Below are 20,846 nucleotides of genomic sequence, written 5' to 3'. Positions count from 1 at the left end.
AGGAGCAAATTATGAGAGAGGCTGTAAGATTCTATGAAAAAAAAATCGTGCTGAAAACTATGAAGATAAGCCCTTCTCATCCGTGTAAAAATGATTAAAAATGATGGATAGGGAGTGTTATTCCAAGTATGCTTAAACTTGCTGTTTAGAATTCACCAGAGGTTAAAAAGAACTAAGTGAAATAATTGGTTAGGTTAAAATACATTTTTTGATTCAGAAAGTGCTCAGTTCTACATATGTTTCATTTCTAAGAATGAATTTTTATTTGCAATCTTGATTTCCTGCCATTTCTTCAACACAAATGAATAACTTATATGCTGCTCACAGTAGAAAGGGCAAAAGTAGCTATAGTTCTTAGTGAGGGAACAGTTGTACGATTAGTTTAGTTAAACATTTTGTAGTGACACACAAAGGTGAAAAATCTTTTTGTCATTTGTACTTGCAGTCAAACTAGAAATTAAATATAACAACGTGCCTAATGCTGTTCTTGTTTGAGTGATTATTATGCATGTAATGTTTTCTCTAGGTATTATCAGTCTGTGCAAACCTGGGAATTCTGGGATTCAGTCTCTTATTGGGGTACTCTGCATACCAAATATGGAAATACGGGTATGTGGTAAATATTTAGCACTGGAATAGGTATACTATTGGATGTCTTAACGTAATTTATGTTTTTAAAAAATGTAGTGGTCTAAACAGTCTCCAATTGAGAGACTACTAGCCTCAAGTTTATTTGGCCCCCAAACTCAAGTCTATAATTCTTGTATAAATTTTCTGTGTGATCGTAAATAAGCTACTTGTTCTTTCTGTGTCCATGAAGTGTGAATCAAAGCACGCCCTGTATGTCTGACAGGAGGGAATGGAGGAACAAAAAGGGAAAGACATGGGGAAGTAATATAAGATTTGTATATGCTCAAATATTTTTGGCAGTGAAATTATAGATTATAGAATATGGGAGTAAATGAAGGTTTTTTGTTTAGTTTTTAAGTTCCTTTTCATTATTTTATGTAGATACTGAATTAACTCTAGAATTGCATAGTTATTTAAATTAAATTAAAAATTTATTAATGTGCTGTGAAATGCTTTCTGCTGTTCTTGGTTTTAGGTTCTTTAGTTCCTTGTTTGTATTTCGAACAGTCTCCGGTCTGCTGATAATAGAAGCAGAGAGCAGGCATTATGAAAGTCCATCACTTGCATGGACTCAGACTATATCAGTAGTGCATACATTTTTTTGCTTTGACCAGAGGTCAAAGCAAACTCATTGTAGCTGTAGTTATGATTTTAAAGCATTGAATTTTAGATAAACGAAAGTGTTTCTTCCCAATTACTGCTTAAAACAAAAAGTTGATGGACACAGCAATGACTGGTCAAAAAAAAAACAAGTTATCAAAGTAGCCTAGGCTTCTGTAGGATTCACAGTTGCAGTGTAGCACAACTTTAAATGAGCAAGCCCCTTCCCTACTTCTCTTATCCACATTCCCTTAGATATTCAAATAAGCATGTAATCCAAAAAAGAAACCCCCAAATAGACACCAATTTTATAGAAATGAATTTCAAGTTCTTTTTTTTAAATAATGAACAAAAAGACCATTTTAAAATCTATACATTGGCTGTTTTGTTTTTGTTTTTTTTTGGCAGAGAGGTCTGCTTGAGGTTCTTTATGATATATTTCGCCTTCCTCTCCCTGTTGTTGCCGAAGAATTTATTGAGGCACTTCTCAGTGTAGGTAAGTATTTAAGAGTAGTTCACACAGGAATTCTGTCTGTTAAAGTCATAGAAATTCGAACACTTTACTGTTTCCTCTGTTGCAAATTATGTCAGCTGGTTGGCTGTATTAACTGTTTCAATGTATTAACTGCTTCATCACTGAATTCACTGGGTATTCTGAAGTCCAGTTTAAAATCTTATCGACCGTTCAGCAGCAATCAAGCTACCAGTTAACTTTTTCTGATAACCTTACTATATAACTTGATTGTTGCAGGCAGTATTGGAGCATAATGGAGCATTTACACAAAACTGTGTACAATACTAGAAATTAGTCATCTTTATAGTATTAAAAGCATTGGTAGCATGGAAGTGTTGGTAAATGTCACATAAAATTTATTACATTTTCTTTTTCTATATATTGTGTATCTGCTAATTATCCCCTCTGCAATTCAGCAGACTTTTCGTAGGGCAAATATATGTTTCCATGTCTGTATTTAGTAAGGTTAATCTTTTATGTTTAGAATTACTGCTTTTTAAACCTTAAGAGTATCCTCTACTGTGTCTCACGGAATCATGAGACTGAAAGGAGCATGTCTGTCCAGCTTATTCAAATTCTGGTTATAAATGTCTGTCATGATATGATTATAAAAGCTTAATCCTTGTTCCACTTACAAATAAATTATTCTTTGTTGCAGACTGGTGACTTTACTACAAGTGGATGTGCATTTTAAAATGATAGGTGTTATGATTTCTGTTAAAGTGTGTGCTTAGGAATTGGAAGTGTTATTATTTTGGCTGATATTTAGAGTCCTTTTCCTAGCTTTGAAGTTAGCATCACTTTATCTAGGAGTGTGGTTTAGATAATTTTTTGGAGATTCCTTGTGAACTAAAATTTTCTATGATATAAAGCCTGAAGAAGCAGCTGTTGACAAGAACTATTTACCCACAGGCTACGATCAAAATAACACCAAAATTCAGGGTTATAATTAACACTGTTCATTGTTTTCATATATTTGTTGCTTATATATGTATATTTATACATATGTATTTTGTTGTTACAGATCCAAGTAGGTTTCAGGACTGCTGGAGACTCTCTGATGGCTTTGTAGCTGCTGAAGCTAAAACTATATTACCCCACAGAGCCAGGTCAAGGTGGGCATTTCATGAACTCAGTCTAAGCTGTTGATATTTGTTGTTGACAACAATTGTCTCCTTCAGAAATGACAAAAATGTATTTTCTAAACTGTTTATGTACTTTTTTTCCTCTCAGGCCTGATCTCATGGATAATTACTTGGCTTTAGTGCTCTCAGCTTTTATCACCAATGGACTTCTAGAGGTAATTAATTGACTTTTAAGTATGAATAGATGTTTGCTATTTCCATCCTATAAACTTTTAAATAAGATACATTCCATACATCCTACATTAAATGTTGTAATTTTTTAAACTTTTTTGAAGGGTCTGGTTGAAGTGATCACAAGTAGTGATGACCATGTATCTGTTAGAGCAACTATCCTTTTAGGAGAACTTTTGCACATGGTAAGTAAGCCTTCTTGCTGAGAATAAGTAGTATAAGTACCTCAATGGAAATAGTTATTTTTCTAGTATAGCTTTGAATTTTCTAGGAACTTCAAACATGCACTTTTCATCAAAATAATGGGTTATTTTGTATTACACCATATGTCATTTTATATTATTAAAAACAGCATGATGTGATGGGAAGGCAGTTGATCTCCAGCTCTCAAATTCTCACCGGTTCTCCTTGCCTTAGTATCCAGTTGTATTTTTAAGCTGGAGTCCTTCAAACTCACTCATCTGTTACTGTGTTTGGGAAAAGTCTACTGCTGATTTCTGCTTTTCTTTGAGTAATGGTAGCTTTGGCAGCATTCTTAGCTTTCTGTCACACAGACTGGGCAAATGAAACTTCTGCATTTTCAGTTGGGGCATTTCATATTACATTCAAGTGACTCGACTTGCAGTGATCTTTCAGCATTGATATTGGTATCCTCTGCATAGCACAGAGAAGCTTGAAGGAACCTTGCTTCATGCCTCCTCCTTCTCTCTAACATATATTACAGTAACTTCTCCTTTTCCTTTATGCTGAATCCCAACAAGATTAATGTCTTTACCATTCCATGCTGACAGGATTTATACTTACTTCAGCAGCTGGAGAGGAGAAGGAATTTTAATTTTAATTTTATTTTATTTTACTGTATTTGTCTTGCTCAGGTTGTGCTAGACTGTTCCAGATTAAAAGCAACCAACCAAACATCCTTCATCCCCTGTTCCCCCCCCCCCCCCCCCCCCCCCAAGGAAAAAAAGTGCTTGAAAAACAGAACTTAATGTAATTCTTTTTTTGTGTGTTGATGTTTCTTCATATACATTCAAGGGCTACTTCTGAGCCTGCTGAGGAGCTGTTAGTCGTGTGAATTCACAGAATCATAGCATGGCTTGGATAGATAGGGACTTAAAGATCAGCTAGTTCCAACTCCCCTGCCATGGGCAGGGATACTTCCCACTAGATCGGTTGGCCAAGGCCCCATCCATCATGGTCTTGAACACCTCCAGGGATGGGGCATCCACAGCTTTGCAGGGTAACCTGCACCAGTGCTTAACTTACCCTTACAGAGAAGAATTTCCTCCTAATCCCTGGTCTAAATCTGTCCTCTTATTTCTAAACCATTCCCCATTGTCCTTTCATTATCTACCCAAGTAAAGAGTCCTTCTCATTCCTTTTATAAGACCCCTTGAGGTATTGAAAGGCTGCATTGCGGTCTCCCAAGAGCCTTCTCTTCTTCAGGCTGAACATCCTCAGCTCTCTCAGCCTGTCTTCACAGGAGAGCTGCTCCAGCCTTCTGAGCATCTTTGTGGTCCTCCTCTGGACCTGCTCCAACAGTTCCACATTCTTCTCATGCTGGGGGCCCCAGCCCAGGATGCAGCACTCCAGGTGGGACCTCACAAGGGCACAATCCCCTCCCTCCACCTGCTGCCCACCCCTCTGTTGGTGCAGCCCAGGACGCAGTTGGCCTGCTGGGCTGCATGCACACTCTGCTGGCTTGTGTTAAGCTTTTTGTCCACCAGAGCCCCCAAGTCCTTCTCTGCAGGGCTGCTCTCACTGGGTTCTTCTCTCAGTCTGTGCTCACGTCTGGGATTGCCCTGACCCAGGTGCAGCACATGAGCCCAGTTCTCCAGCCTGTCCAGGTCCCTTTGAATAATATCTCTTCCTCCTTTTGTATCAACTGCACCACTCGTCTTGGTGTCATCTGCAACCTTGCTGAGGGTGCACTCAATCCCATTATCTGTGTCGCAAGCACTGATCCTAAGACAGACCCCTGAGGGAATGTGATATGATTTACCTTACTTGACAAACAGTTCTTTCATTTTCACTTCTTTTCTTGCCAGCAAAAATATCATCTGTACTGGAGTACTTTTTGATTAGGTTTCTTGGGGATTGCTTTGTCTTTTTTCCAAATTATGCTACTCCAGAAAAGATGGTAAGATATCAAAATAAGCTTTGTCTTAGAAAATTTAACTTATCATATGTAGTCTGTATCTTCAAATTATTGATTCATTTCACTGGTACAGGATTGGCCTGCTCTTAATTACCACAGAAAACAAGACCACAGTTCTCAAATATATGATTATTTATTACCACAGTGATATACAATATCTCACCTCAGCAGCATGGGTCAAAACGAGAACAAATCTGTTCTTCAGTATTTTCAGAGATGTTTTTCTTTAGATAACTGGCACAATTTCTTGAGTGTTCATTTACTTATGTAGCTTAAACAGAGGAGTATGGATTTGCATGTGCTATTTTGGATGCTTTCTGGAATGCTTTTGTGCAGGATTGGTTAGATGAACTGCAGCATCAGTTCATGGTTTGCTGCAAAGCACAGTCATTTTTTGTATTTCTGAAGAGGTGATTAGTCTGAAATGACTATCAAAATATTGAATAGATACTTGTACTTTTAAGAAATTGAAGTAAGCCTTTTATCTTCATTATCCTTCATAGTTTTAAAAAATATTTGTACAACTATCTGTGTATCCTAAAGTAAAAAGAACTAAATATCAAGTAACTTAACTAAGTTAACTTGGTTCATCGGATATTTCTTTTGTGTGTGTAGAATCATTGGTAGTTATATGTATTGAATGGACATAATCAGTTTGAATTGTTTCTGATTTTCACATATATATATCAGTACTTTTATATGTATTAGTACTTTTTGTACATATGGTGTAAGGACAGCTGTTACGCACATTTCTGCATGCTACCACTTCAAAAACTACTAAAGGAAAAAAAGGCTCCAAGTCCTGAAATTCTTCAATTACATTAGATTGTGCTTCAGAATGATTAAATAGATAAAAATATTCAAAATGGTATGTTTAATTATTGCTGTGATGTTACACAAAATTCTTTTTTTCATTTGTGAAAGTGTTATGAAAAATAATAGGTTCTACGAATTCTGATCCTTACAAGATGGCTGAAAATATTGTAGTAGATTATTCTAACCAGTCTTTTCTTGTTGTTTAGGCAAACACAATCCTTCCTCATTCTCACAGCCATCACCTGCACTGCTTACCGACATTAATGAACATGGCGGCATCTTTTGACATCATGAAAGAGAAAAGACTGTAAGAATTCCAAGTTGTACTAAAAAGCTAAAATACATGCTTTTTCCTGCAATTGAATGAAAACCAAGCTTTCTGTTGGTTAAAATAATTGCTGTCTTTAAATACAAATGCATCCACATATAAATGCTCTTTGGCTCATGCACTAGAAACTTTCTCTAGTAAGATTTCAGAAGTATATTACTCTAACAGCTCTAGTAATTTAGAAAATTTTCATAGTTTTTTCAGAACGCTTCTGCATATGCTGCAATATTTTTTCCAATGTAACTTTCCTAAATGGACTATAAGCTGCTGTTTGACCAAACAACATCTGAATCATGTTGTGTTTAACATCTCTATTGTTTCATATTTCTCTTTTTGGCATTTTGATATAATTAAAGCTTCTAACCTAAGAATGCCTGTGCCAACTTCTCTCTTCAGCTTTTGTTTATCTATAGGTAATTAAACAGTAATTGACCAAATCAGTTAATCATTATAGGTGTGAGCAACATATAAAATAGGTATGGATCTGTTTCATGGATCCTTTTTCTTCAGCAGAAAATTGCCATTGTACAACAATACCTTTGTTTAAAACTTTCTGCTGCTTTATTTATTGAAGTTTGCATTGTTAATTTTTTGCAGTTCTTTTAAATACAACTTAACTATAAGAATGACCAAACAAATTTTATAGAATGTAGTGCAGCATACTGCAGTGGGATGTTGTTAAGCATTATTAGGAACTGTATGGAACTCATGCTAAAAGGTGTGTGTGTAGGCATATGATTTGAAATGGATGTTTATAGGAGCTTCTGGCTCCTTGTTAAACTAGAAAAGTAAATTTTGTCATTTTAGATTTTTTTTTTTTTTACATATTTTTAAAGAATTTCTCTATCCGTCTATTAAGCTTGCAATTTAACCTCTGAAGTGCTATGCCATAAAATGCCATCTCCTGGGTACTTAGCATCATTTAAGCTACTTGAAGAAAGTCATTTTTTTAGATTCCAGTTTCCTTAAAATGTGTGCCTGCAACTCAGGGTTCTTATTTGCATTTCTTTCTAGACTATTTAAATTCTGTTTGTGTGTGTTTTTTTCTTCATACAGTAAGTTATAGGAAATGTTTTTCTTAGTCGTTCTTGCCATTCTTGATCTGGCTTGTCAATTCAGTATTCTAATAAAGTATCATAACTTCACATTTTCTTTTGTGTTTTTAGTGATAAATTACAAAATCTTTCCAAACTGCTGCTGTAAAATAGTAAATGCTACTGCAGATTGCTTCCAGAAAGCTTCTGCCTGTTTTTCTGGTTTTGAAGATTGATGTCACCAAAAGATTTTGATGTTTGAAGACAGAAGTCATTTTTGTTAGAAGAAAAATATTTTGTCAATTGCATTGTTTCATGCTCTGAAAACCTGTAAGCCTTTTCATATATAAAATTTATGTAATTTAGGTGAACAAATTTACAGGTACTTATGTATTTGAAGATGTACAAAATTGAAAACATTTTCCTATCCTATGAATTTTTTCCTTATAGGAAAGACAGGCTTACCTCCTAATTTTTATACTTCATTATTTTATTTGCTTGGCACTGTTTATTGGTAGCAGCATTTTTAGGTTAACTGTTTTGCCCTCATCAGCTGTCATTTTTGTTTATCTTGCCTTGGGAATTTTCTTACATGGTGTTGCTAAGCTGTTCAGGTATATGGAGGAAGAAGGATACTGCTGATAATACACTGCCATGTCCTCGGGGTTGGATTTCACGGGAGAAAAGAGCTTAAAATAAGTATTTCATTAGACAAAGTCAAAGCTAGCCCCCTCAAACATATACTGCAGGATGTTGATCAACAGTGACATCCTAAAAAAAAATTTAAATTTGCAATATATTCTAGATTTATGTAAGTCTCTTTCAACTGAACTGTTCTATTCCTCTGTGAAGTCTGAAGAGCACCAGTAATATCAGTGCAGTAGAAAAGGTGTTAGTGAGGCTCATTCTTCAGTATCAGAAATTCTCAAAGATAATTCTATGTAATTTCAATACAAGACTGAAGTTTATGAATGTATGAAAACTTGCATCAGGATAAGTATCGTCTCTTTCTTGGCTTCAGAATTGTTAGTGAATTCTTTTTTGAGCTACGCTTTTTTAACTTAGTATGTAGCACTGGAGTTCTTTTAGTTGGACAACAGTTGTCAAATATTGATTATAGTCTTTTTTTTCCAATCAGACGAGCAAGTGCTGCGCTGAACTGCTTAAAACGCTTTCATGAGATGAAGAAAAGAGGGCCTAAACCTTACAGCCTCCATTTAGATCATATTATTCAGAAATCAATCTCAACACACCAAAAAAGAGATCAATACCGTGTGCAGAAAGACATCTTTATTTTAAAGGTATTACCATTGCTGAGCTTTCAAAACTAATTTGATGTATTTTGTAGACTTACGTTCCACCCTATCCCCCAGCTTTACTTTCTCATATAATTGAGTCATTTATATCCTGTTGTTAGATTCATAATGCAGTACTACAACCATACAATTTACTCAAAGATGCAAATTACATTGTTACACGAACAATAAGTGTATCATGCAACAACAGAGACAACAATGATGCAAGGAAACTTAATGTAACTTATGTGTTCCAGGATACAGAAGAAGCACTTGTAATGAATCTGAGAGACAGCCAGGTTCTCAACCATAAAGAGAACCTTGAGTGGAATTGGAATCTGATAGGGACCATATTGAAGGTGAGCATAAATAGAGCAGGATAGTATTTCTTATGGAATTGTTTGAAAAAAAAACTGTTTCCCTTTCACATGTGAGCTTTGATTTCTAGAATTAATTCTATACTATATGCCGTAATTTGTTCTATTTCAGAAAATCAGAATGTTATGTATTTAATCAGTATCGTTACAGTCCTTGTTTACAACCCTTAGACTGTGTGAATTTAACTGCAGTGTTTTTTCCACAATTTTCTTAATAAGCACATAAAATTTATATAACTTTATTTGCCAGAAATAGACTTTATAGAATGAGATGATAGCTTTAAAGTTACTAATACTTCAGACTTCAGTCCAAGCAGAATACTGCCTTGTTCCGTTTCATAGAAGCTTTTTTTCATATAACATGAGCTGAAGTTTGAAGGTTGGCGGTAGGTTATGGATCAGGCTTAAAACGTGTAGACCAAGCCACATATGAAAGCTTCATTAATTCAGTCCTATGTTTTGAACTAATAAAATTAGTCCCATAGCATCAAGTTCTTTACAAAGTTAATTTGTCTGTACGAAACACTTCCTAACTGGAAATACCTCTGGTAGGGAGGTCTTTAGTGCACAGCTTTTAAGAGACTGTCTCTTTTTGAACAGAAAAATTCCTTTGAATAAGAAAACTTTGAGAACTTAATATAGTCTCAGAGACAAAATAACTTCTGTCATTTTGTGTTAAAGCTTTCCTTATGTTGTTACCCCCTAGTAGTGTTTTCTTAATGTCTTTTTTTACTATGTTATTGTAAAGATGGTGAAAGTAGAAAAAGTACTCATGATGACAGACATAAACAAAACAAGCAAACAAAATACACAAACCACAAAATGTTTCTGTATTTTCTCAGGGACTGATTGAGAAAGCAAGAATATTTCTGCTATTAAAACCTAAATATGTAGCCTTGCTCTGCTGAATTTTGCCTGTTTACATTTTTTTACAGTAATATCACTAAATTTACATTTATTGGATAATATTTTTGACTCATTAATAAAGGTATTCTCAATAAATTGTTCTTTGAAATCTCACTTTTAGTTAGCCTGTGTAGTTTTTTTGATAATGGAAATCTTATGTGGATGATCATGAAGAAATACTTCTATCCTGAAATGTAAGAGCAGAAAATCAAGGTCAAGCTGTCAGTTTCCCTGCTGTCTCAGACCTCCTCTGCAGTGTATTTTACAGTGCCCTGTCAAACAGTTTTAATTGCCTCAAAATTAGGGTCTTATGTCTTTCAGAATGAGTAGTTACTATGTTTTCTGGTTAAATGCTAACCACTTCCCTTCTTGCTGATGTTACCTTAGTTCACATTGATGTTGTGTAGTTTATCAGAGCTGTCCATCTGTAGTCCCTGAATGAACAGGACCAGATTCCAATGTTCAGATTGCCACCTCCTTCCTCCCAGCTGTGTCACAGCCTTATGGCTGTGGAGCATTGCCTTTCCACCACCTTACTACTTACTTCTCATATGGTCTCTTACTGCTTTTTTACTTGCTTAGCTTGCTGTTTAAACTGCTAAAAGAAAGGTGATAGCGATCAGGATGGAGGGAATAAAACTAAATATCTACAGAAGAGTTTAAAGACCATTTAAATAAGCAGTATATAAGTGAATGGTAATTTCTGAAATAAATCAGATTAATAGTGAAAACAAGAACAAAAAGCCAAAACACAATTTCCCCATTATGCGTATCAATTTTTTTATTTACAGAGAAGAAGCTGACCAAAGTTGTTTCTTTCATTAGCATGTCATACTTTGCTGTTTTCATTAGAATTGTGGACTTGTACACATAGCATGCTCACAACATTTCCACTCCTCTAGAAAATTTAAAACAGTTACTGGAGCAAGAAGTGTGGGCTTTTCAATAAAATGTTTTTTTTGTAGCTAACATTAGATGCAAAAAAACTTACGTCTTTAACTATTAGGTGAATATAATAGAAATGAGTAAATTTTAGTGACTAATTAAGGACTGATGTACAAGTTTGATATAATCCTATATTTGCTGTTTTTCTAGTGGCCAAATGTAAATCTAAGGAACTATAAAGATGAACAATTGCACAGGTATGTAAAAATTATGTAGACTTCCTTTGAAGTAAGAAAATTGGAAAGCCTCGTTTTTATAATTGCTATAAGCTATACCTTGGATATGTCACATTTCTAAAATTAATGTGAAGATGAGCAACAAAAACAAAAGTTAGATAATTAGGTTGTAATATTTTTGCATTAAATAAATCACTACATCTTAAAGTTTCTTTTATTTATGACCCAACAAGAGTAATACAGGCTTCACAAACCCTATTTAATTCTAAATCTTAAAATACTACCTCTCTGACTTTTAATACATTAGTGTTTGATATCAACACTTTGGCAGAATATACCCATAAGTGTACAGTTGTACCACTGCAGCTTTCATCAAAACCTAAGAGGAAGTTGTTTCTAGTTGCTATTAATAGCAAGGGAAGTGCGTGTGACTTGAAACAAATCAGGAAAAAAAAACAAAACAGCACAGTACAACTCAGGTTTCTTTCATGTCTGTTGGCATTAAGGCATTTCTATTCGTGCACATGTGGTAATCATGTTATAAATTAGTTTCCGTTTGTCATTTTCAACATGTACATCAAACTGATTTGATTTAAATTATTTTGAAGAGTAGTTTTGTATTGGTAGGCATGAAAATCCTCTTTGCAGAGATTTGAGGAAAAACCTAAAGCTAAAACGTATCCTGAAAGGCTCACGCTGCTCCACTTTACTTTCTTTATTAAAAAGTAATTGGGCTACTCTTTTATAGTGGTCCCATGCATAAGTGGTACTCCCATTGTGTAATCATAGTCATAATTTAATTTTGCATTTATAGTTTTTTTTCCTTTACCTGAATATCAGTTGCTAATTTGTTCTGGGTGTTAAGGAAATATTTACCAAATTTGGTGGTTTTCTAATATTCTTCTGTAAATGAGTGTCTGTAGTCCTGGCTGTGCCACCCATCTCCACTCCTATACCTGCTTACTTGCCTACCTGGGACAGTATTACTGTTTACTGTGTTTTTACTGCACTCAGTAAGAGTTCAGTGAGAAAACTGGAAAACCTAGGATTGAGTTAGTATTAAACTTCTGGTGTTGGTTCATCCTTTCTGTAGGGTTGTGGGTTACATGCTTCTAACAGCTGTAAAGTGCTGTTCTTCATGTTTAATTAAAACAATACTCCCAAACTTTTCTAGTTTTACTGCTGATCATAAAACTTTTTCTGCAACATGGTGTTTTTGAGGTATAAAATAAATTGTCCTTCCGTACCTTGATTTTTTTAATGTCTTATTCTTCTGTTAGTGTTTTTGTGATGATCTTATGGGTATTAAAGTGAAAATACAGTTATTTTTGTATAGATTCTGTCATTTCAAGGAGAAATGTTAATGCACTGTACATATACGTGTATGTGTAAATATACATGTACTCATATATGTATATAATACAATCATATATGAATGCGTGCTGATATCTATAATGCGTATTTCACTAATAAGAAAATAAATTACACTTCGTTTGACAAATTTAAAGAAGCTCTCAGATTTCCTTTAAAGTTAGTCTTACGTTGGACTTCAAACAGTGGTTTACTTTTTAAACTAAATTCAATGCTTTAGTTAAGCTTTCTTAATGCTTGACGTATCTACCTTCAGACAACGTTGTGCTCTTATAAAGCACAAGTATGTTTGGTTTTTGACTAAGAATTGGCAGGGGGAAGCTCTGCTGAAGATTTATTTCTACAATGCAGCATTCAGGCTATATTGTTCAGTGTAATTTCGGTCAAACTGACAGTCTGCATTTGACATCATTGCATTATGTTTCAAATGTTTAAGTGAGGTGAATGAAAATACTGTTGCTGAATAAATATGGCAGAACATAACATTTTTTCACAGTAGTATTAACTATTGTAGCTGAAGAAAAGTCATAACACAGACACTTTTTTAGCTCTTTAAAAGTCTAAGTAGAACAGTCTTTGAAGATCGCCACTGGATAAAGTACAGCAGAATAAATTATAAGCATGAGTGAGAAGGAAGCTGTTTTTGAAGGACACAGATTTTAAGTTCCTGTGCTTAGTGCAAATTATGACAGAAAAGCCTTTAAAACGTACGATACAGCTACATTTCTGAAATTGGATAGACTCAGTACTGATGCCTGCTACTCTCTTTTAATAACTTCTGAAAAAATTGTTGCCAATAAGCTAATTTAATGCTAAAATATCTTTAATATTGCCATCATTTTCTACTCTAAGGGACTCCTTTTCTTAGTGAAATTTTATTTATTTATTTATTTATTTATTAACTTTCCTTAGGTTTGTAAGAAGATTACTATATTTCTACAAGCCTAGCAGTAAACTATATGCCAATCTGGATCTGGACTATGCCAAGGCTAAGCAGCTCACTGTGGTGGGTTGTCAGTTTACAGAATTTCTTCTTGAATCAGAAGAGGTAAGAAATTTTCAGCTAGAAGATGAGAGAGTGAATAAGCTGCTGTGTGCCACGTGAAGGAAGAACTTTCAAGAGAAAGTTCTGTAGACCTAAAGTCTACAGCAGTTTTTATTAAACCTAAAATCATCAGCATAATTAAGAAAAAGAGCTTAAAATTGGGAATTCATTAGACACTGGGGAGGTAACTGTGTCTAAGTGATTTTATTAAATAGTTTTATTGAATGCAGCTTAGGTTTTGTTTTGTTTTGTTGAAATTTTTGCTGTGTCTGTCCTTTCTTTACCTTCTTTATTCTTTTGTGCTATGCCTTGGGCCAGCGGACCAGGAGAAAATGCCTTTAAACAATCCTTTTCCTAAAAAAACAGAATTGCTCCTGAGATGTTTCCAAGCTGAATTTGTTTTATTTGCATTGAAACCTTTTTTAGTCTGAATTCGTTGCCAATAAACACGTCTATTTTGTACCTGTGTTGTTTTTACATTTAAAAAACTTAGTGACAGATTTTGATTTAAAAAAAAAAAAAGTACAAGTTCTGTTGCTAATAAATACCGTTGCTCTTTGTTTCCTTAGGATGGACAAGGTTACCTGGAGGAATTAGTTAAAGATATTGTACATTGGCTCAACACTTCTTCAGGAATGAAACCTGAACGCAGTCTTCAAAATAATGGGTTACTAAATACGCTTAGTCAGCACTACTTTCTATTTTTTGGTACTCTTTCTTGTCACCCTCATGGAGTCAAGATGCTTGAAAAATGTAATGTGTTTCAGTGGTGAGTGGTTTTATTCTGTTTGAATTATGCTTACAAGTATAATCATTATGAAACTTGTAAACTGTGCATGAGGACCACTGTCTATAAGGTTGGAAACTTCAAAATTCTAGTGATTATTTAAGTAGAAAGTCTGCAGTTGTGGAGTGGGGTTTTTTGTTTTGTTTTCTGAAGATCATAGAATCTTAGACCAGAGAAAAGAGAAGTAAAAGCAAACTGAAAACTTCTTCCCCTCATCTACTCTTCTACCTCCTTCCCAGTCTTTCAGTGTTTTAAAACGAGGAATTGTTTACAAAGCTTCATGAACATTTATTTTTGTACTCAAAATCACTAATTCAAGTGTGCTGACAACTGTTGCAGAGCAGTTACAAAATGAAAGTTGTTTTTTTCTTGCAGTTTAGTGCATTATTCTGTCCCCCTTTGTAACAGATGTAACAGTTTAAAGTCATGCCACTTCATGTGAGAACTTACTTTGTAATCTTCTCCATTTATAGAAGTGGAAGATTTGTTCAGAGCACTTATGTTTAAATTGTTAACTGGCTAAATAATTGGGCTTAACTGGATTCAAATACTGATATTTTCTTTTTTTTTCCCTTCCCCAGTCTCCTCAATCTTTGTTCCTTGAAGAACCAGGATCACTTGTTAAAACTGACTGTTTCTAGTTTGGATTACAGTAGAGATGGCTTAGCGAGAGTCATCCTCTCTAAAATCCTGACGGCAGCTACTGATGTAAGTTTGATTCAATTTATGTACCATTGTTATTTTCAAGTAGATATTTTTTTTGTTTTTCAACATGTGACTGTTTTTAAGATTTTTTTTTTCATATTATGGAATCACAGCATGATTTGGGTTGGATGGGACTTTAAAGATCATCTAATTCCAACCCTCCTGCCATAGGCAGGGACACCGCCCACTACACCAGGCTGCTCAAAGCCCCATCCAGCCTGACCTTGAACACTTCTAGGGATGGGGCATTCACAGCTTTGTGGGGCAACCTGTTCCAGTGCCTCACCACCCTCTGAGTAAAGAATTTCCTCCTAACATCTAATCTACACTTACCCTCTTCTAGTTTAAAGCCATTCCCCCATGTCCTATCACTGTACCTCCTGATAGCTTTCCTGTAAGCTCCCTATAGGTACTGGAAGGTTGCTTTAAGGTCTCTCTGGAGCCGCCTTCTCCAGGCTGAGCAATCCCAACTCACTCTGCCTGTCCTCACAGGAGAGGTACTCCAGCCCTCTGATCATCTTTGTGGTTCTCCTCTGGACTTGTTCTAGTACATCCATTCCTCCTTGTTCTGGGGGCCCCGGAGCTGAATGCAGGACTCTAGGTGGGGTCTTGCAAGAGCAGAGCAGAGAGGGAGAGTCACCTCCCTCACCTGGCTAGCCATGCTTCTTTTGATGCAGCCCAGAATATGGTTGACTTTTGGGGCTGCAAGAAAACGTGGCCAGCTCATGTCAACCTTCTCATCCTCCAATGCTCCCAGATGCTTCTCCTCAGAGCTGCTCTCAGTCCATTCTCTACCCAGCCTGCATTTGTGCTTAAAATTGCGCTCATTTATGAAGAGAATTTAAGTCTTTAAATATGTAAACCAACTATAACAATATTGTCTAGGTCGTCAAACATTTTCTGATGGTTTTTGTATACTGCAAGCATTCTGTTTTTTGTACCAAAATCCCATCTACATTACTTCTTGAACCTCTTAAACAGTCAGACTTTTTGATACTTTTTGAACATTAGATGATATGCCAGGGCATTTTTCTTTCCTGATTAGTTGACCTGCTTGGAGTTCCTGAAATTCATAAGGAAATACTGTGGTCTTTTTGATCTAAAGAGGAAAACTCCAAATAGAATGGACCATCTCTGCAACCAGAAATGAATCCACATGTCCATCTACCACAGATGATTTCATATATTGATGATTTACTTCCTTAAACTCTTTCCCAGCCACATGCATTCTTATGGTGATTGAACTGATGGGATTTTGAGGAAAAAAGTTTGTTGAATACCTCTTGACAAAAAAGCAAAATGTTAACCTGTTGAAGAATAGTTTGGCAGTGTGTGGTGTAAAGAATGTTGCCAGTACCAAAGGGACAAAATGCCTATGTTTAGAGTTTCTGGTGTATGTGTCCCCAGTAGAAGATAAAAGCTTAAAAGCTTTTTTTTTTTTTTTTTATGGAAAGGTTAAAGTCTTTTAATTATTCTGGATTAGCTGTATTAACTAATTTAGTGGTATAAATGGTATATTTGAGCTACTGTAATTGGCAAAACTACAAGTGTCTTCCAGAAATTATTTATGAGATGGAAGGAGTAACCAATTCTGAGAGGATAAGATGCCAGAAGGGATATGGAAATACTGTACTGACATATTTACACGGGTGGTTCCATTAACTGCAGAGTAATTTGAAAGTAAATCTGCTTTACGTGTTAGGGGAGGTATTTGCCATTTTCTGAGGTTTATGGTCTGGATTTCTGAAACAGTACTGTCAAAATACAGTACTTGTTTTATATGTAGCAAGCACAATACAGAAAAATAGAAATGTGGTCCAATTTATACCAATCACTCTTCTGTCCCATAGGGAGAACCTATTTTTAAAAATTATTAGAACTAGCAATCTATCAGCTCGGTCAAGTGAATCTTAAGAATAATGAACATGCAGTTCAGATTAATCTCAGACCTGCATTTTCTGTTTGATAAGATACAGTTATCTAAAAGATTACAGTTTTAATGCATAAGGTCAGAATCGCACTTACTTGCTGTACAATATGGACATTGAAAATGTATTTTCTGTAGTGATAAATCATTAATTATATTAGCTATTTTTCTTCTGGTCTCCTTGCTTTTTGCAGAGCTGCAGGTTGTATGCAACAAAACATTTAAGAGTGTTACTGAGAGCAAATGTGGAATTCTTCAGCAACTGGGGGATTGAGTTACTGGTGACACAGTTACATGATAAAAATAAAACTATTTCTTCTGAAGCACTTGATATTCTAGATGAGGCCTGTGAAGACAAGGTGAGCATCATTTCCTGCATCTTTTCCCTTTCAATCTTTGTGGTATGCTACTTTAAGCTGTTCCTCATCCTCCTCCCAACCCCCCCCCAATAGCAAAGTATCCAAGAGGGTACTGATGGTTGGTTTTCTTCATAGTCCTTGATTGACTTAATAATAGTCATTTCAGCATGGGTCTACAAACTGCACTGTTAATGATAAGAAAAAATAGATGTTTGGATCACGCTTACTATTAAATACTAATTCACAATAATTCAGCTATTTTAATCATACTTCTTGTAAGGGAACCTGTATCTAATGGCAGAAGGTACCAGAAATGGACAACATTAGGATGAGGTTAGTTTATCACACTTATTTGTGTGATAAACTTGTTACATCATTGCTCAGAGATTGTTGTAATTGTAGTTTTCAGAATGTTATAGTGTTCAGATACGACTTATTTTTAATTATTTTAGGCCAATCTTCATGCCCTTATCCAGATGAAACCAGCTCTTTCTCACCTTGGAGATAAAGGCTTGCTTCTACTCCTAAGGTAAATACTGAATATGCTGTTTGACTTATAATGTGGAAACGAAGCATTTGGTTTGTATTCAAATTATGTGATATAAGTGGAGTGCTGATTGTCTGATGTTACTTTACAGGTTTCTCTCCATTCCAAAGGGATTTTCATATCTAAACGAAAGAGGTTATGTAACAAAACAAATGGAAAAGTGGCAAAAGGTAATGCTAATTTCAAGCTAATGTACACTTAGGAGGAAGGGTTTGAATACATGGGCTTGAGAAGGTCAAAGATAATGTTGTGCATTCATGTAGGTGTATTTCTATTGCCAGTGCATTTATTGCCTCAGTGACTTAGCAATTTGCTGAAAAATATTGACAGGGACTTTGAGGTGCATGACTGCTCTGTACATGCATGCTTTTCATTTGACAAGGCCTTTTATGTAATTTTGATATTCCAGAAAATAGTTAAAGGTGTAGTGACTTAATGAATTTCCAAAATAGGTAGTTGTAAGATCTTATCCAGAAAAGTATGGAAAGGAACACTACTTTTCAAGATAGCTGTCAACTCTAGCTGTGGCTAATTAAATTAAATCCAGAACACACGAAGATAGAATTAGCCTATGGAGTTAGGAAGTAGATAGACACAAGGACATGTTAAGAAAAATACATCGTTGTCTGACTAAAGTCAGTAGTCATACATCATTTCATAATTTAAGTGCTTATTTTCTCAAGGTACTAGTTAAACATCTTGTAAAGGTCACAATCCTATGGGCCGTTAGGTAGTTTTTGACTGCTTTGTAAGCTGTTACTTCTCAGACTACCACGCATTTCAGTAGAGATTTTTCAGGTTAAAGTAAAAAGTGAAATATTTCCTTCCATTTTTAACTTTCTCTGAAGTAATTATGGAATCAATTGACTCTGCAAAATCCTATATATGAAGTACAGTACTTGTGGTGAGCACCACATTCAAATTATAAAGAAATTCATCCTTCATTAAGCACTTCAATTGTTCCTTCCTTATAAAGTACCTTACTATAAAAAATAAACCACCTGAACGTAGTGTATCAACATTTGTCTATATTATTTTAGGAATATAACTTAAAGTATGTTGAGTTGATTGAAGAACAACTTAATGAAGCACTTACAACATATCGCAAACCTGTTGATGGTGATAACTATGTTCGTCGGAGCAATCAAAGGTAAACACTCACCACAAGAATCTTCTTCATCTGAAAAAGATGAAGAGTAACTCATTGTATTACAATGCAATGTAACTTACATTAATGGAAAGCTTCAGAATTCCTGAAAAAGGATATGGTTTTTCTTCCTACCAGATTACAGCGACCACATGTCTACCTTCCAGTTCACCTTTATGGCCAACTAGTGCACCATAAAACAGGCTGCCATTTATTGGAGTCTCAGGTGAGGATAGCAATGATTTAAAATTTGAATGATTTTAAAGAGTACTGTAACTTTCTTTAAGAAAATGTTTCAAGAGATGTCATTTAAACAGTCACTGCAAAATAAATAGATTATGAAAGTCTCAAGTGTTTTGGAGCCAAAAAATTCATGTAAATTTCATGTAAAATTCTTTCTGGGCGCTGAAATATCAGAAATACCTTGCACTATTTTTCTTAAAATGGCTAGTAAAAAAAGAAGTAAAGCAGCTAGTAAAGCAGCTTACAAGTAGGAATATTTTTTTAATCTGTGTATAAGAATCAGTTCTTCATTTAATTAAATTGAATTTTAATGTGAATTTACAAAATTATGTTTTGAATTATATTTAATAGTTGAAAAAATCAATTGAAAAGTTATATAATTTCCTGTATTAAACTGATGAACGCTACCCATATAAAATCCAAATTGACCTGATGCATTCACTGGTTACGTTACATTTTTCCACCTTCATTACCACTGATACTAATTTATGCTTACTATGGCACAACTATGACTATTTATTTCAGGGTGTGTACTTCAAATTAGTTCCTTGTTTGCTAAAAATGCAAGAAAACCTGTTTCACCGAGGTCTGTGTCTCATTTTTGATTTTTGTTTTTCTCCATCAGAGTATCGTTACGGATCTGAGTTACACTGTTCGTTCCCCAATGCTGGATAAGTGGGAAGGAATTAAGCAGCTGAAAGCAGCCCTTTGGGCCTTGGTTAGTAATAGATTTACAATCTTTTTGCAGCTGTTTGACTTCTGTTACAACTTCTGATTCTGAAATATCTAAGCAAAATCCTTTTAAAAAAAAAAAAAAAAAAAAACAAAAAAACACACTGTTTAGGTATTTTTCTCATAAAATGTGCAACTTATTCTTCCCCCAGCCAACCTGGTATTCTGTACCATAACTGGAATAACAGACGAAGATTGTTCACTGCATCTGTTTTATTCTGAGCTTTTTTTGTTGACACTTTTTACAAATATAAAGAACAGATTGCCACATGTAACAACAGTATTAGTATGAAGCCAGAGATTACAACTTGCTGTGTGATACATCTACTGTAGTGTTCCAAAATTCAAAGTTTTTCGAGGAAAGTTTCTGCTGCTGATGATTGCCTGTGAATATATGGTTATGACATCCTCAGTACTGTGGATAACCTGGAAAAAAACTAGTGTGTCTATCCAATCTGCACTTCTAAAGCTGCTTTGCCACCTTAAGTGTTCATTTGCCTTTTTTCTGTATTCCCCAAAATTTGTTTCGGAACACTTGTTCAGGGTGACTATTACTGGAAGACATTGTAGGTATGTAATAATATGCCTGTTTAAGAGGAATGTAAAATAAGTTTAAAAAAAAATTACACTGCTGGCTATAGTAGAACTGGTAAACTGAGAAATACGTAATAGTTACCTGTGGCAGTCGTAGCTGTTACAAGTATCCTCAGTCCTTTGCTGGATTTGGAGATTCCAATGGCATGACTAAGTGATATTAAAAAGGAGGGAGAAACTGCTCTGATACCTTTAAGAGGTTGTGGATGGGAACTCTACTACTTACAAACAAAAGTGTTGAATACTTTACATCAACGGTGCTTCAGATCCCATCAAAATCAAAACTTACTTGAC

The 20,846-nt window shown here is 35.0% G+C and overlaps 1 protein-coding gene across 2 annotated transcripts in view; it reads left to right on the top strand.

The window, feature by feature from the left end:
* RICTOR (RPTOR independent companion of MTOR complex 2) overlaps positions 1–20,846 on the top strand; it is a 77,910-nt gene that overhangs the window by 39,310 nt on the left and 17,754 nt on the right. For both annotated transcript variants that reach the window (XM_082782850.1, XM_082782851.1), the window contains 18 exons: positions 527–609; positions 1,639–1,726; positions 2,769–2,859; positions 2,978–3,044; positions 3,165–3,245; positions 6,241–6,341; positions 8,535–8,697; positions 8,949–9,050; positions 11,070–11,116; positions 13,379–13,514; positions 14,081–14,280; positions 14,880–15,006; positions 17,125–17,289; positions 17,742–17,818; positions 17,928–18,006; positions 18,877–18,986; positions 19,122–19,209; positions 19,852–19,944. In XM_082782850.1, coding sequence (XP_082638976.1) covers positions 527–609; positions 1,639–1,726; positions 2,769–2,859; positions 2,978–3,044; positions 3,165–3,245; positions 6,241–6,341; positions 8,535–8,697; positions 8,949–9,050; positions 11,070–11,116; positions 13,379–13,514; positions 14,081–14,280; positions 14,880–15,006; positions 17,125–17,289; positions 17,742–17,818; positions 17,928–18,006; positions 18,877–18,986; positions 19,122–19,209; positions 19,852–19,944 — 1,898 coding nt within the window. The remainder of the gene's footprint in view (positions 1–526; positions 610–1,638; positions 1,727–2,768; positions 2,860–2,977; positions 3,045–3,164; positions 3,246–6,240; positions 6,342–8,534; positions 8,698–8,948; positions 9,051–11,069; positions 11,117–13,378; positions 13,515–14,080; positions 14,281–14,879; positions 15,007–17,124; positions 17,290–17,741; positions 17,819–17,927; positions 18,007–18,876; positions 18,987–19,121; positions 19,210–19,851; positions 19,945–20,846) is intronic.

This window comes from Aythya marila, assembly GCF_965140915.1.
Source record: "Aythya marila genome assembly, chromosome: Z".
Classification (NCBI taxonomy): domain Eukaryota; kingdom Metazoa; phylum Chordata; class Aves; order Anseriformes; family Anatidae; genus Aythya; species Aythya marila.
Note: the sequence above shows the minus strand (reverse complement) of the source record. Positions and strands in the feature narration are given on the sequence as shown.